Below are 14,603 nucleotides of genomic sequence, written 5' to 3'. Positions count from 1 at the left end.
CACCATTATCATTTGCACATTGAAAAGGCCTCTTCTCATACTGACAGTACAAACATCTACCCTTCACCACTTCGCTTTGAGGAAGTGGCGCAATAGACTCCCCAGCAACAAATGTCTGTCTGTAGAGAAAATGCCTATTCTAAATGTTCATGATGTTCTACGTACCACGGGCACGCGATGAGCGCGCAGGGACGGCGTCTAGGGTTAGTAAGGCCTATTGGCATCCTTGGGCCGCTTCAGTTGGACCTTCAGCCGCTTCATGCCGATCTGGAAGCCGTTCATCGCTTGGATCGCAGCCTGCGCCGACGTCGGGTTGTCGAACGATACGAAACCTGGAAGAAAAGACGTGTTATATAAGTTATCTGTTGTACAAGCAATTAGAAGTAAGCTTTTCAATTAGAAGTAAGTTGCAGGACGTCTTAAACATTCAAAGACCCCTCCATCGTTTTTCAAAGGACTGGTTGAAAGCAGCCTGTACCTCATGATAGGTAAATTAGGGATTATATATTTTTTCATCCCTTGTTCCCAATAACTATTGAGTCTAGAAAATATCAACATGTTTCCTGGATTGTCATTCATTGAAATGACCACACAGTCAATGTAACAAAGAAAAAGCCAAACTAACCAAAACATTTGCTCTGATTAGTGGCACGGTCGATAAACACTTTGCTGCTGATGACGTTGCCGAAGGGCAGGAACATTTGCATCAGCTCCGCGTCTCCGAACTCCTGGGGCAGGTGGTAGATGAACAGGTTGCAGCCCTCGGGGCCCGAGATCGAGCAGCCTGGGAACATAAGAAAATCTTTAAAGAACTCACAAATCTGCCTCTGAACACCATCACGAAAGGGTTTTGTTAAAGAGGGGAAGGTTCGCTAAGGGACACATTTTGGAACCAATGCAATTGATTCCAAAACGTCTTGCATTCATTTAGAAAGGAAGATAGTATGAAAGGTTGATGTTAATGATTTTTTGAGTTCTAAATGATAAAGAAGTTAGTTAAGCTGATGTAGATAGTTGTTAAAATTAAGTTAAATACACTTGGCAAACAGAGATACGCACCCATCCTGCCTTATTTCGCTAGGAGTTACCTTTCTCTGTTAACCAAGTGTAATTATCGAACACAGAAGTACAGCACAACACACATAGATGCACATGACAGAAGTTTACAGCGACAGACGAGGTACAGTACAGCACAAAAGCGTTAGGAGTTGGAGTGGAGCTGATCGTAAGCCATCTGTGTGTCACTGTACACTTGAAAGAACAACGACTAGCACGATAATGCACAAGTGAACATACAAACATGAAATTAAAGGTTGCTATCCATTCAAAAACGAATGAGGAATCTTAGAAATATTAATATGATAGAAAGGACCCTTCGCCTTGACTAATAAGATCTATTTTTGAATGAATAGCAAATGGAAATCCACATAAACCAATCAAACTGAATCCAAAGGTTCTTCAGTTTAACTGATCATCAATGATCGCTGGAAAGTAGTTAATGGCGGTGTATGATATCATCTGCTGAAGGACGGGGTTATCGTGGCTGTTCCTCGGGGCTCCACTTACCTTCTCGTTGCGCGGGCGCAATCGTCGACATCGGCGGGGGGATCGGCTGCGGAAACTGCCCATAAACCGCTGGGTAAGCTGTCGAACATTAATTTGCACATTTTCACAATGAACACCTATTGTCGCGTACATACATGCATGTAACAACAATATTATTTAACAGTTATGAAGCTAAAATCATATCCATTGATAATATAATAAATTTACCTAATTGCCAATTTGTCTTAAAAAAAGTTTTTTTTTCCATGAAAATTTTGTGGTGGTCAATAAAATAATATTTAGACGTATAACACTGAACACAAACTACTGTTGAGTACTAAATAACCATAATATCGAGTAGCGTGATTTCAACAGCGCACGGTACCTTATAGGGGTACAGACAACAAACTCATATCATTTACTTGCCATTGATCGATTTGCTAAGCAAATTCACCCCAAAAAATAACGATATCTTTTTGTAGAATTACAGGTATTTTTGTAAGTAGCAAGTCCATCAATGGTGGATAAAATATATGGTAATAATATAAACATTTTACAAAACATCCGTTCTCCTTGCACATCGACATTGTAACAATATGTACCATCCATTCAAAATACATAGACTTAAGTAATTACCCAATACTCATTCTATACATTACTTTTAAATAGCTTATTTGTTGCTGAAAGAAATACATTCCATGTCACAGATATTTTAGTCTTGTATGTAGTAAAATTAGTATGTCGGTAGGTACATGTACTTTCTTTTGGCAACAAATTGCCAACATTATTTAACTTGACCAATAGTTCCAAGTTCCAACCATGATTTTTAATATTAACTTTTCCCCCACGATAATGTATTTTCCTTTTCTATTTCAGACGGTTTTTTCCAAACCAGATTTTTTTGAAAATTTTCTGGACACATTTTGCAAAAAAAATGTGTCAAAGACATCATACTTTTCGATCATGATTTTCCCATTTATTTTCCCCTATATTCCACAATTACGTAAATTCTCATGTGATCTATTGGTCAAGCGTGAAGCGTGTGTAAAGCGTTGTGTGTGTGCCACTCACCGACTCCCGGGAAGGGTTGCATGCCGGGATAGGCTGCGTGCTGCAACGCTGCCGCCTCGCCGTTCGGCAGGCCTTGTGCTGTTACTGGTACCGCTGGAAGTGCACCTTTATCTTTTAATAGAGAACTAGGTTTCGGAGTAAAATTAGTGTAGCTTATCAACATCATGTCAGCCTGTTGCCGTCCACTGGTGAAAGTCCAACCATTCCGGTTTTGGGAAGGCCGCATTTAATATTCTTATATTCTAATATAAAATAGTCAGCCAGTCAGCAAAATAGTCAATAAAAAGTAGTTTTGAAAACGGTCAGCTAGTTTTTGAGTGAATCAATGATGCAGATAGATTATTTGAAGGGTGGGAGATTTTGGGGCTATTTTAAGTAATCCTTACGTTCGAAAAGTGCTGTTTTCCGCCTTCTTTGAATAAACGATTTTTTTTTCTTCTTTTCAATACTAGTGCAGTTTGCTAAAGAAATATAATTTCCTTTTACGACCCAAGAAAAACCTCTACGTAGCGCCCATTCGCAGAATGTTAAGCCAATTATATATCTTGCCTTTCCTATTGGCCTGTATTGTATAACGCCTCCCGCTGTGGGTGGAGCGGAAACGAATCTCAGATATTATATTGGACCAAGAAATTTAGAGCAGTGGACTAAATTCATACCTACATCGAGTATATAACTAAGATTTTTCTTCATCATATCGGCCTACTAGACACCAGAATGTAGGCCTCTAATGAACGTCAACTCTCCCGATCATGGGCAGCCTACATCCAAGATTATTTTTGTCATTTATCTGTCCATCATGATATCATCAAACCTAAACCTACTCTTAGATCATTTGAAAATACTAAACAATATAAATAAGTACCTGTCAGCTTCATACTTTTACTAGCGAGCCGCTTCGGCTTCGCACGAGGAAACAGTATTTTCCCACTATTTTAGTAGTTGCAGTTTTTAAGATTTAATCGTACAAAGGGACAGAAAAGCGACTTTATTTTACTCTTTGTTTTACTCTATTACGGCACAATAACTCCAAAATTATACTCACGTCCAGTAAACGTCTGATGTATGCCATTAGTATAGACGGCGTCCTGCGGCGGCGGCTGTCCGTTAGCGGTCTGAGCGGCCATGTTGAAGCCAGGCATGGTCGGCGAGGGCAGCGACGGGAGCGCGCCGTTCAGAGGCTGTCCCCCGCCCGTGCCTATCGCCAGACCTGAGAAGTTATCTGAAAAACGGAGAAGGGAGTGTGTTATAAATCATTAAAAGAAACAGGGGTTTACATAGACAAGGTTAGGTCTTGGAAAAGTTTAAAGGGAAATCTTGAAAGAAATATAATCTTAGCAAAGGTACGACCTCTTTTAAAATTTTGGCCAGTAGTATCATGCAAATCGTAGCTGTGCATAATGGTTTGTTTAAGTCGCTTTAAATGAAGGTGCAAAAATATAATACTGATTTATGAGGTGTTAAACAAAATGGCGAATAGAAATAAAGTTGAAAGGCTCCATTTAGAAACTATTAAGCGGGAATTAGGAAGCTCCGTTTTTTATCTCACGGACTTTAAGATTTTGTGTAACGTTAGTAATCAGGTATATTTAGTTACCCGAAGAGGGCGGTACGACGGAGTTAGCCATGCCGTTGAGTGCGTGCGAGGCGAGCGCCGTCATTGGACTGATGTAGCCCTGCGCCGTCGCAGCAACCATCAGCGCGGCTTGTTGCTGTAACATACATACAAACATCACAATAAATTAATTAGAAGAATATAGACTACGCCGTAGCGCTACGAATCCCCGTAGCACTTGCTACGATACGTAACCATACCATTGTTTAATATTACAATCAGCGTACATACGCAGTTCTAGGTTTCTTAGAACTACATTTATACAGCTTCACAGAAGCGTTACAAGGCTATTGAGATTAAACAGGATCGAGTTAATGTCCGCTTTGTAGTATGTACGTAGCAGCGTAGCACATTGTCTACGAAGCGTAGTAGTTGCTACGCCGCGCGATTATTGTTATATTGCCGACATAATCGTGAACTACATAATTATATTACGGTATTGTGTGGCAAATCTCACATGAATAGGTATATGTTTCAACAGGTAGGTATGGTGACAGTTGTATTGTTTATACATTACAGCTTAATTACCCTTCTGAATTGGTGTTGGCACCTACAAGGCTAATTATTGCAAATACTAGGTACGCTATTATAAAAAAGAAAACTGATTCTGAAATTCGATTTTCGTCTCCAAACTATTTGAGGTGAACGCAAAACTTTTTCTTCAATATAAAACATGTTACGAAGGCATTTCTGAAAAAGTCTAGACACATAACGTGGGGTATTTATGAAGTTGGCTGTACAAAGTTTTGTAACTGAGGTTGCAATATTGCATGCTGTACGCCTATCAATTTTCATCAGCCCAATGGTATTAAAACTTTCAGTTTATGAACCAACGTTGAGGTGAAATTGTTTTTGAATATCTTTAGGTAATGTATTTTGTATCGGTGTATCTGAATTATGAAATCTGTCTGAAACTAAGGAGCCATAACTTAATTTTCTCAGTTCTTATTTTTTTGCAAGGTCGCGGTTCGGCGCATTTGTTTGCGGTGGTCTTTATCTAATGGATTGATAATCTAATTTTTGCCAACGAAATCTTTTCGTGGCAAGTCTTTCACTGGTATTGCAATACAAATATGTGGATACTAAGTTACGCGAGTGGTTTCGCGTTCCGTGGGAACAAATTCGATCACCCTGATGAAGAGGAGCCAAGTATAAGAGAACCTTTTTTGATAAATATAGGCTTATTAACACTGAAATACTGCTTCAAATCAGACTAGTTGAGATAAGCGTTTTGAAGCAAATATTAATATTGTTGTCTCCAACTGACCTGTTCCGTGATGACTTGCGCGTAAGTGCTGTAGGCTCCGAACTGGTTGAACACGAAGGGGTTGAGCAGGCTCATGTTGCCTGCCATCTGTTGCATGCGCCGTAACTGCCGCTCCTTCTCAGTGTCCGCGAACTTCACCACCAGGCTCGATGATGCGCCCTGGGGGAGATCAGACACGTGTGTTATTGGGTGGACACAGATTAACGTGTGGAGACAAGTGTATGGGACCATGTGGGAGTGGTTTTGGGTGATTTATATGGGTATTTTAATGGATAGGGTGCGTGCAATTTTTTTGGGATTCTAGACACGGTTTTGCAGTTTTTAACGCAAGGATTAAGAGCGAATGGTGTATAAATTCCCCATAAATTACGACTCTAAAAAGCTTAAATCAACCAATTTATGTCTCCAAAAATACCCCTAACAGAGAGAAAAATTAATCCCGACGCCGCCGGGACGCACATACGGCGCTGACCTCTTTAAAAATGCAGCAACAAAGCCCTCGTGAATATTAAAACTGCAATAGCAGACGCGTAAAGTGCTCCCCGGACTATAACAACGGCAATCCCACAAACTAGGGTACAACAAAACGGTCGGCACAATACCGCCAGCGAAACGTTCAGCGTTCGCATTCATTATGTATTTGCAGTCGGAGTACAGGCAAAAATGGGTGGGAGTCGGTAGGCCCGGCACGAGCGCAACAGGTTTCCTCCCCATAGTTGCAACAAGTTATTTGGGCTCACATCCAAAAATGCATCGGCCGAGACGTTCCGCGAACTTGGTCGGGAGGCTCTCAGGCGGAAAACTGGCTTCCTTCCTCCCGGGCAGTATCTGCGCCGGCCGCGCCCGCCGCGCCCGCCCCGGCCGGTGCTAAGTACGCGTTAATTGTTGGCGCGTGTTTGTAAAAGTATTTCACAGCAGAGCGAGCGTGGCCGCGCATAACGCTCACTATTCAATTATTCCATCACGCTCGTATTTTGGGTCCGATTCCATTGTTTGATATTTTCGATTTCCGGCTTATGTAAACGTCGCGGTGCTTAAAAGCTTTTAGCCTGTTGTGTTTTATTTTATTTTCACAATAAAAATGTAAGTGTTTGTAAGCACCATTCTATCAAAATGATTGTTGCGATATAAAAGTAGGATAAGATACTTTGGCAATTAGTTAGCTAAACAGCGCGCGACGTTTACGAGTAAGCAAGTTTGTAATTTAATGGAGTTGGTTAAGTCATTAAATTATTATTAACGTAAAAGATTAATGGTAGTATTAAGGCTGTGCGAAATTTGCTTTAAGTAACGCTTGATTAATGTTTACTTTGTGAATAAATATTTGAAAAAGTTTTGTCATGAAGTACTTAAATGCCCTAATCAATATTACAAACAAATAACAATAAAGTTGATTTCATCCGAAACTATGAAAAAACTTGCCTCAGTAAAGTTAAGAAAACGAACCAAACTGCAAAACCGAATACCTATCTATCAATTTCTCTATCACTAAACCCTTCCAATGATTATAAATTATAACAAATGACAATCACGTCACATCAAATTAAGAACAATGACACACACAGTATATACAGGCTGCGTGATTTAAATCAGTGTTCGTTCTGGCGACAAATGGCGTCGGCGCGAAGTCGCGTGACGCGTGGGCGAAGAAGGTGACGGGAACAAATGTGGTGACATTACGCAAGCCATGTGAGAGCATTGAGAAACTCCTACACGCTGTATATACGACACGCAACGATATTATCGAAGACATTTTTAGAAGGCTATTGTTGTATAAAGCTAATTTTAGCAAAAAGTTGTTTTAAAATAATGACAGTTAGCTTTTAAAAGAAACTCGTAATCTAAATTGAAACATTAGTACCTAATACTTTATTAGTAATTAAAACATTAGTACTCACTGCTTTATTACATTTAAACCAAAGAAAAATAATTTCAAAGAAATATCTTCAATCATCGTAAGCTCCAACTGCATTACTCTTGTATAACAGACAAACTCAGTTCAAAATTATTCCAGAAATCTAAGCATCAAACGATTGCTTAGGCTTTTCCTTAAGTATGGATCCGCATCCAGTCTGGTCTGATGTAGCGTGTCAGTACATACCATCCGCGAGAGTGCTTCATATAGCGCCTGGCCTCCTCAAACCAGTTACTCGAACAAAACTCGAGTAAATAGTTACTTATTATGAAAACGATGGCATTAAAGACTCATTTACAACCTATTCAGTACAAATTGAAATCCAATATAAGTAAAACTACTCCTAAATTGCTAATCTTCATCTAGTAATTAAAGTTCTTTTCACCTACAATCTCTGATCTAAAACTAGAACGTCATTGGTGGTCTCAAAGCGTTTCCCAGATATCTTTGACGGGATTGCAACAGTTGAACTCAGCAGGATCCAGGCCAACCGTTCCTTTACACGCAGCCTCTGAAGTCTTACAGCAAAAGTAAGCTTAGTAATAGCAATTGATTTCTATTAATAGACTTAAACGTTCTATTTGATTGGAGTCCCATTTTATTTGAATGTAGGTCAAAAGGTTTTGCGTTTTTAAGACTTGTGATTGGAATTTTGATTCGTGGTTAAAAGAAAAAGAACCAACTTTCTTTGATATTTAAAACTCGATAGCTGGATGGAATGACGAGTGGATTAAGGTTCTAAAATAACTAGCCTTGCATTTTACCACGAAATAAATAGAAAAGAAAAGCCTTAAAAAGTCTTTCTTTTAAAAAAATATGCTGGAATAAAAAAATACAAGAAATTACGCATTATTTACCACTACACAATTGACCTTGACACCTTGAAACCATGCAAACTACTTTACCATAAATTAAATAGATCTTATTTCTTATAACTGCTCTATCTGTTCGAGTTTCACACGCATCCAAACATCTCTATAACATCAGCAAGCATACATTATCATCTTCATGTAAGCTAAACTTTATTGCGTATTTTATTAGGCAATCGCGTCGCCTCGCGTCGCTTCCTCACCAGGGACACGGGGCACACTCGCTACGTCTTCCGTGCAATTAACGGAACATTATTAAAGTCTTAATTGCTCTTGTGTAAGTTCAACTCTCGCTCCTATAATTTATATGTTTATGCTATACACTATTTGTTGCTGAAAACGTGTAGTTTCGCAAAATTTACTGGAGCATTCATAATTTAGTGTTTTAACTTATTAATAGGTTATGTAAGTTTAAGTGATGAAAGTGTCTCGAAGGTCACAACTGTCACAAGAGTTTTCAGTTACCAACTCGTGTACGATGAAAACTACAACCGGAATAATATTAACAGCGCTTTCACACTAGCACATATTTGTCGCGCGTAGGTATATATGCTTGGTTGTACGTGCGGCAAAAACCTGTCATCGTCATCAATCTACAAACAATTGGTAACTACTGGTTAGCACAAGGCATACAACAAGGTTACCGGTAGTTGTCAAATTGTTTGTTGTCACTCGAATATGTGAACTGGAAAATCTATGAACTAAATTCAATCTACTTAACTTTTAAGAATCATTCATTAATACTCAATTAGCCCGTTAAGAAACGCTCCCATTCCATAACAATATTTTTTACGTACTGCAATAGATACTAATCAATAAAATATCCACTACTTACGGCAATAAAATTTTAGTGAGTGCCGAAGTGCTGGCAGTATATAAATATTGTGTGAGTAAACACGCCTCGGCGGCCGGTGTAAACAACACACCTACTGCGATTTAGTACTTAAGTCTAGCTGTAAATATTCCCGACTAACTCACTGTCTCACATAGCTCTTATAAATGACTGCTGTTTGAGGAAACTTATCTGTAAAGTTACTGTCATTATGTTATCTTTGGATAAGGCTTTTAGTAGATATTTATGAATAAGTCCAAGACCTACTTAATTATGATCTCAGTATCATAAAGTTCTTATTCAGGTAAGTGAGTCTCACATGTTTGTCATTAAAGAATGATTTTAGCCGACCACTCACATGACGTTACAGCCTATAGCAGGGGTATCCGCTTCTGCTAAGAAGAAGAAGAACGCAGCTAATTGAACTACAAGTCCTTATGGCAAGTAAATGCAAAGTTGTAAAGACAGTCTTAGAATGATTATCAAGTTTTTAACCTCCTTAAACACCAATTTCAAAGGCATATAACAAAGCGACACCAAAATTAGGTACTCAGTATGATATAAAGTCAGTTACCACTGGCACCTAAACAAACAAACACCAGCTACGTAGATGCCGGCGTTCAGATCGAGATCAACAGTAAATAACCGCCAGAGACATAGGGCTTCCTGCCCAACTGACACTTAATGTGAGCGCCACAGGGACGGACTCGGGCCTGTAACTCGGACCCCGGAAATATCTCATAATACGGGGCATTACGGAGACAGTGTGCGCTGAAATACTGCCAGAGTAATGGTTATACCTAATCGTTGCTGGGGAATTTGGTTTTTAAGTTATGACTGTTTTGGTGGGTGAAAGGAAGTAGGCAGTTAGCTAATTCGCCTTGTTCCAGGGAAGCGATGACTAAATTATTATTGTTTTGTTATTCCGTGTGAAACTATAATACTGAATATATAATTAGCTAGGAAGTTTTATTTAAAATCAGTCAATTATGAAAACGTATAATTATTCATGTATGTAAGTTTCTCGTCGTAGGTTAAACTCCGCAGCTTTTGAATGAACGTGACATCATTTTATGCAGCCGTCTAGACCAAAATTTTGACAATACCTATGTGTCAATTCTTGATAAGTTTTCTCCAACATATTATATAATACCCCAGTAATTACATTACAAATGTAGTATTTCCGCCCTAGTGCGGTCCTATTCGGAAGCGCGCGGCCGGCGAGGACGGATGCGCACAATGCCGCGTTCCTACTGCCAACACTGTGCCTGAGTTCTGCCCTAATGTCCTATTAGTACTACATTGTTGGGAAATAGGTATTATTGTGGCATTATGAAGCCGGATTCATAGTTAGATACAGAATTTTTAATACCAATCTCAAGACGCTGTAAAAGATAAAATATTTTAAATAGGCTATAACTTGGCCGTCAATTCGATTCTAATGTCACAAGCATGTAACCCCAGTAATCACTATACTCGTACAAATGAAATATTCACGCTCTAGTACGTTACATTACAAATATATAGTAGCTACCTATTTACTCCCTAGTGCGGGCCTGTTCGGAAGCGCGCGGCCGGCGAGGACGGAAGCGCACAATGCCGCGTTCCCACTGCCAACACTGTGCCTGAGCTCTGCCCTAATGTCCTATTAGTACTACATTGTAGGGAAATGGGTATTATTGTGGAAATTATTAAGCTGGATTCGTAGATAGATATTTAATTTTCTTTTTCTTTTTCATTTTCGATAATTTTGTACACATGGGAAAGACATCTCAAGTTGGCTATAAGTTGGCTGTAATTCAGGTACATACGGAATACGAAAGAATCTTGGTAAAATAGATTAATGGCCAATACGTATAATTCATTCATATTTCTGCTACAATTGGCATTAAAGGAAATTAACCTTAGATTTACCTACAAAATACCAAAATGCTTACAGTTTAGTCGGGTAAAAAACCTCCAGTCAAAAAACCATCCAGCTCTAACACTTCTCAACGTCCGTTTTCCAACAGCAAACACAGACACACACACACAAACACGCTACCATACAATAATCAGCACTGATATAACACAGTGTCGGTCTGTGTCAACCGGCAGTCCGGTCTCATGATACGGTAGATAAATTTACCTCTCAGATTATCAGATATTACCAAATAACTTTAAATCTCACTACAAAACTGCTTTAAAGAACAACCAGGCAAAAAAAAACCTCTAACTCTTAACACTTCTCAACGTCCGTTTTCCAATAACAAACACAGACACACACACACACAAACACGCTAGCATACAATATCAGCACAGATATAACACAGTGTCGGTCTGTGTCAGCCGGCAGTCCAGCCTTACGATACGGCAGAAAGATTGCCTCTCAGATAGAATATTGCCAAATAACTTTAGATCTCACTACAAAACTGCTTTAAAGAACAGCTTAGTAAAAAAAGCACCTAACTCCTAACACTTCTCAATGTCCGTATTTCAACAACAAACACAGACACACATATACAAACACGCTAGCATACAATATCAGCACAGATATAACACAGTGTCGGTCTGTGTCAGCCGGCAGTCCGGTCTCATGATACGGCAGATAGATTGCCTCTGAGATAGGCGCTCACATCTGCGCGCCGTGTCTCCGCTGCCCAGCTATTGAAATATAGGCGCGCTAATTAACTGGCTGATATTACTTAGTTGTTTTGGAGCCAACAATTGGTAGTACTTGTTTGATTTTGGATCTAAAGTTCTCGTTTTCTCGTGAGAAAAGAGAAGTTGATCAATGTCAAATCCCATTCTTTCGGTAAGGTGTTCTTGATATAGAAATGTTCAGCGTATTCAGCAGTGATTTTAAATGTAAAAAATGAATTACAAAAGACACATTAACTACCTACACAGTTTTGTAATCGAAAAATTATGTAAAAAGAAAAGCCAAAAGTCTTTAAACCATTTTTGAGATACTCCGTCCGAACCCATTTTTAATCTCCCTCCACCAATTTAATTAATTAAAAGTTATTCAAACTCAAAACGAGTTACACAATCGCGAACAAACGCGAATTTCGAAGTAAATAGGGTTAAGTTAATTTAAAACTAAATTCGCCCACTATAATGGTGTAATATTGGATCATTTATATCTGTTTGTGAAGCAGATGTACCGAACATAGGTACTTGTAGATATTACTTGTATTAATCATCGCAAAACCACAGAATTCGGTCTGGCTTAATTGAAACACAAATAGCTAGGTGTGATTGGAGCGATGGCGAGATTAAACTAGTTCAAACCGGTTTAAGGCCCGACAAAGGGTGCGAATGCTAAAAGGTCGAGCGGACCTTAGGGCGTTTTTATATAAAGTTTAGATGTTCAAAGTAATTAATGAATAATTTATATATTTGAATTGTGTTAGATAACCAGTTTTGTTCAAAGGAGCAGATGGTTATATCTAGACAATGTATTACACAAACTTATGAACATTAAATAAAAATTAACATTAAACGGTAAATATTGTAAACTTGATAACAGAAACAATCAAAAAAAATATTTGAACAAAAAGGCACTAAACGTAACCAAAACTAGGGTCAAACAAAACCAGTGTGGTCCAAACAAAAATGATCTGAACCACTCAAAATTAACGAGTAATCCTTCCACAAACGGCCTCCACTAAAACCTTTCTTGGGACTATAAAACTAGCTCAATATATACGTGGCTTTACCCTCGTTTTATTAGAGTATAGAGCGGCATAGATGGCCCGCCGTAATTCCTCCATACAGCCCGACGGTGTCGAACGCACCGCGGCGTGCTTTGTTCCCTAAGAGGGTGGAATGGGTTAAAAGCCTCACTCTATACGCCTCCAACTTAATTGGAATCTTTTAAAGTTTACTCGGGCAATAAAGGAGGCTGAATTACTTAACGACGTTCCGTACGACGCTGGATTTACCTTGGATCTACTCGCAACTTGTAACAGATGTATGTCTGTTTTATGTGGAAAGGAACGTTGTAATATAGCTTGTGCGATAGTTAGCGGATTATTGTTAATGATTTAATATTGCGGTGTTGCCTACTTTGTGAGTTTCATCGCTGTTTGAATTTAGTTACAAAGAGAAAAAATTAAGTTACGTTACGGCTTGTTTGCGCTGTTTATCTTTAATGAGCATTTAGTGAGGTAGCATAATTTATTAACGTACCGTTAAAAGTAATATTGTTTTTATCACAGAATGTCATTTTAAAAGTTGTTTCTATCATAAATAGTGAGAGAATTTCATGCATTATATTTAATTAGGATACCTAAAAAATATACTAATCTCTCAGTAATTCCATATTGATGACGTAATAAGCTTACAGTCTCACCGCACAATACACAGAGTTTACTGAAAGGTTCTTATTTTCGAGTTTGGGCCATGCAATAACTGGCTATTGTATTATTCATCGGCCAATTATTGTAAAAGCAGTTTTCTGTTTCTTGGGTACAGTCGCCGAGAGCAGGTGGAGTGTGCTTGTTTAGCTCAACAATTGGCTTCGGCCCTCTCAATGCCGTATTTTCATTATTGAATATTAGATCAAATGTCGTCGAGAAAATCTCGTTGTTTAGACCGAACCGTTGAACGGGAATGAATACCTTGTATTTATTATTTACGTACCGAATCGAGTCCGTTCGGGTATTATTTTGCTTTTTATTAATAGAGTGGGACGGGGATCTTTATTGCTTCTGCGGATATTTCCTTTTTCATTTTTTGGGAAATGTTTAAGAGGCATCTTGGAAATAAGTAGCTTTTTAATATTTGTTTTTTTACGACGATATTTTTTTATAAGTACATCCAATGTATTTGTTGTATAATACAGCTTAGAACGGTAGCATCGAGGGTTTTATTATGAAAGAAAATACGCACAACACAAACTCATTCGCACAAAATAAATATAAAATAACATTCCCAGACTAATGTTAACACGATTACCCAAACGGAACACACAAGTAAAATAAATCGTAATGTAGAAAGTTTGAAATTTTGTGCTCATCGAGATTTTGGAAGGGTCGCTGATTACACTGGCGGCCACGATGCCGGGCAGTCCCCGGGGCGAACAGTAAGGGTTCGTTAATACGAGCACATCTCTATTATATGAGTGTGTCTGTCAGTGTATGTGTGACAGCCTCTTCTGTACTATGTTGGGAAGGCTTGAGTTATGTTCAGTGAAGTTGAAATGATATGAGGATGCTAGCCAATTTATGTGGGTATCTACAGAAGAGAGAAAAGTTGTCATATAATAGATACTTGATTCTTTACGGGTGTTTGTTTTTAACCCTACTATATTTAAACTAACAAAGCACATTTGTTACTGATACTCGAGTATAGTGTGAAGATCTGTAACTTACATATGCCCACAATAAAGATACTTTGACTTTGTTAAGGTGATAGTGTTTTTTTTTATTTAGTATTAAAGTCTGAGAAATGCACGTAAATTCATCATTGTGACTCTTTTAAATTATGCTCGCCCGTTCTTAAGG

At 38.6% G+C, this 14,603-nt stretch overlaps 1 protein-coding gene across 6 annotated transcripts in view; it reads right to left on the bottom strand.

Moving 5' to 3' along the window:
* Bru3 (bruno 3) overlaps nt 1-14,603 on the bottom strand; it is a 559,287-nt gene that overhangs the window by 6,200 nt on the left and 538,484 nt on the right. For 3 of the 6 annotated variants that reach the window (XM_049840302.2, XM_049840306.2, XM_049840307.2), the window contains 7 exons: nt 5,499-5,657; nt 4,214-4,328; nt 3,662-3,838; nt 2,617-2,709; nt 1,567-1,644; nt 626-802; nt 166-332 (listed from right to left, as the gene is read on the bottom strand). In XM_049840302.2, the coding sequence (XP_049696259.1) occupies nt 205-332; nt 626-802; nt 1,567-1,644; nt 2,617-2,709; nt 3,662-3,838; nt 4,214-4,328; nt 5,499-5,657 (927 nt within the window). In that variant the 3' untranslated portion in view covers nt 166-204. The remainder of the gene's footprint in view (nt 1-165; nt 333-625; nt 803-1,566; nt 1,645-2,616; nt 2,710-3,661; nt 3,839-4,213; nt 4,329-5,498; nt 5,658-14,603) is intronic. The other 3 variants (XM_049840303.2, XM_049840304.2, XM_049840305.2) reach the window with 3 other exon arrangements.

The sequence above is a fragment of the Helicoverpa armigera genome, chromosome 13, assembly GCF_030705265.1.
Source record: "Helicoverpa armigera isolate CAAS_96S chromosome 13, ASM3070526v1, whole genome shotgun sequence".
In the NCBI taxonomy this organism is placed as follows: domain Eukaryota; kingdom Metazoa; phylum Arthropoda; class Insecta; order Lepidoptera; family Noctuidae; genus Helicoverpa; species Helicoverpa armigera.
The sequence above is the reverse complement of the archived record's forward strand: the minus strand, read 5'-3'. Positions and strand labels throughout refer to the sequence as shown.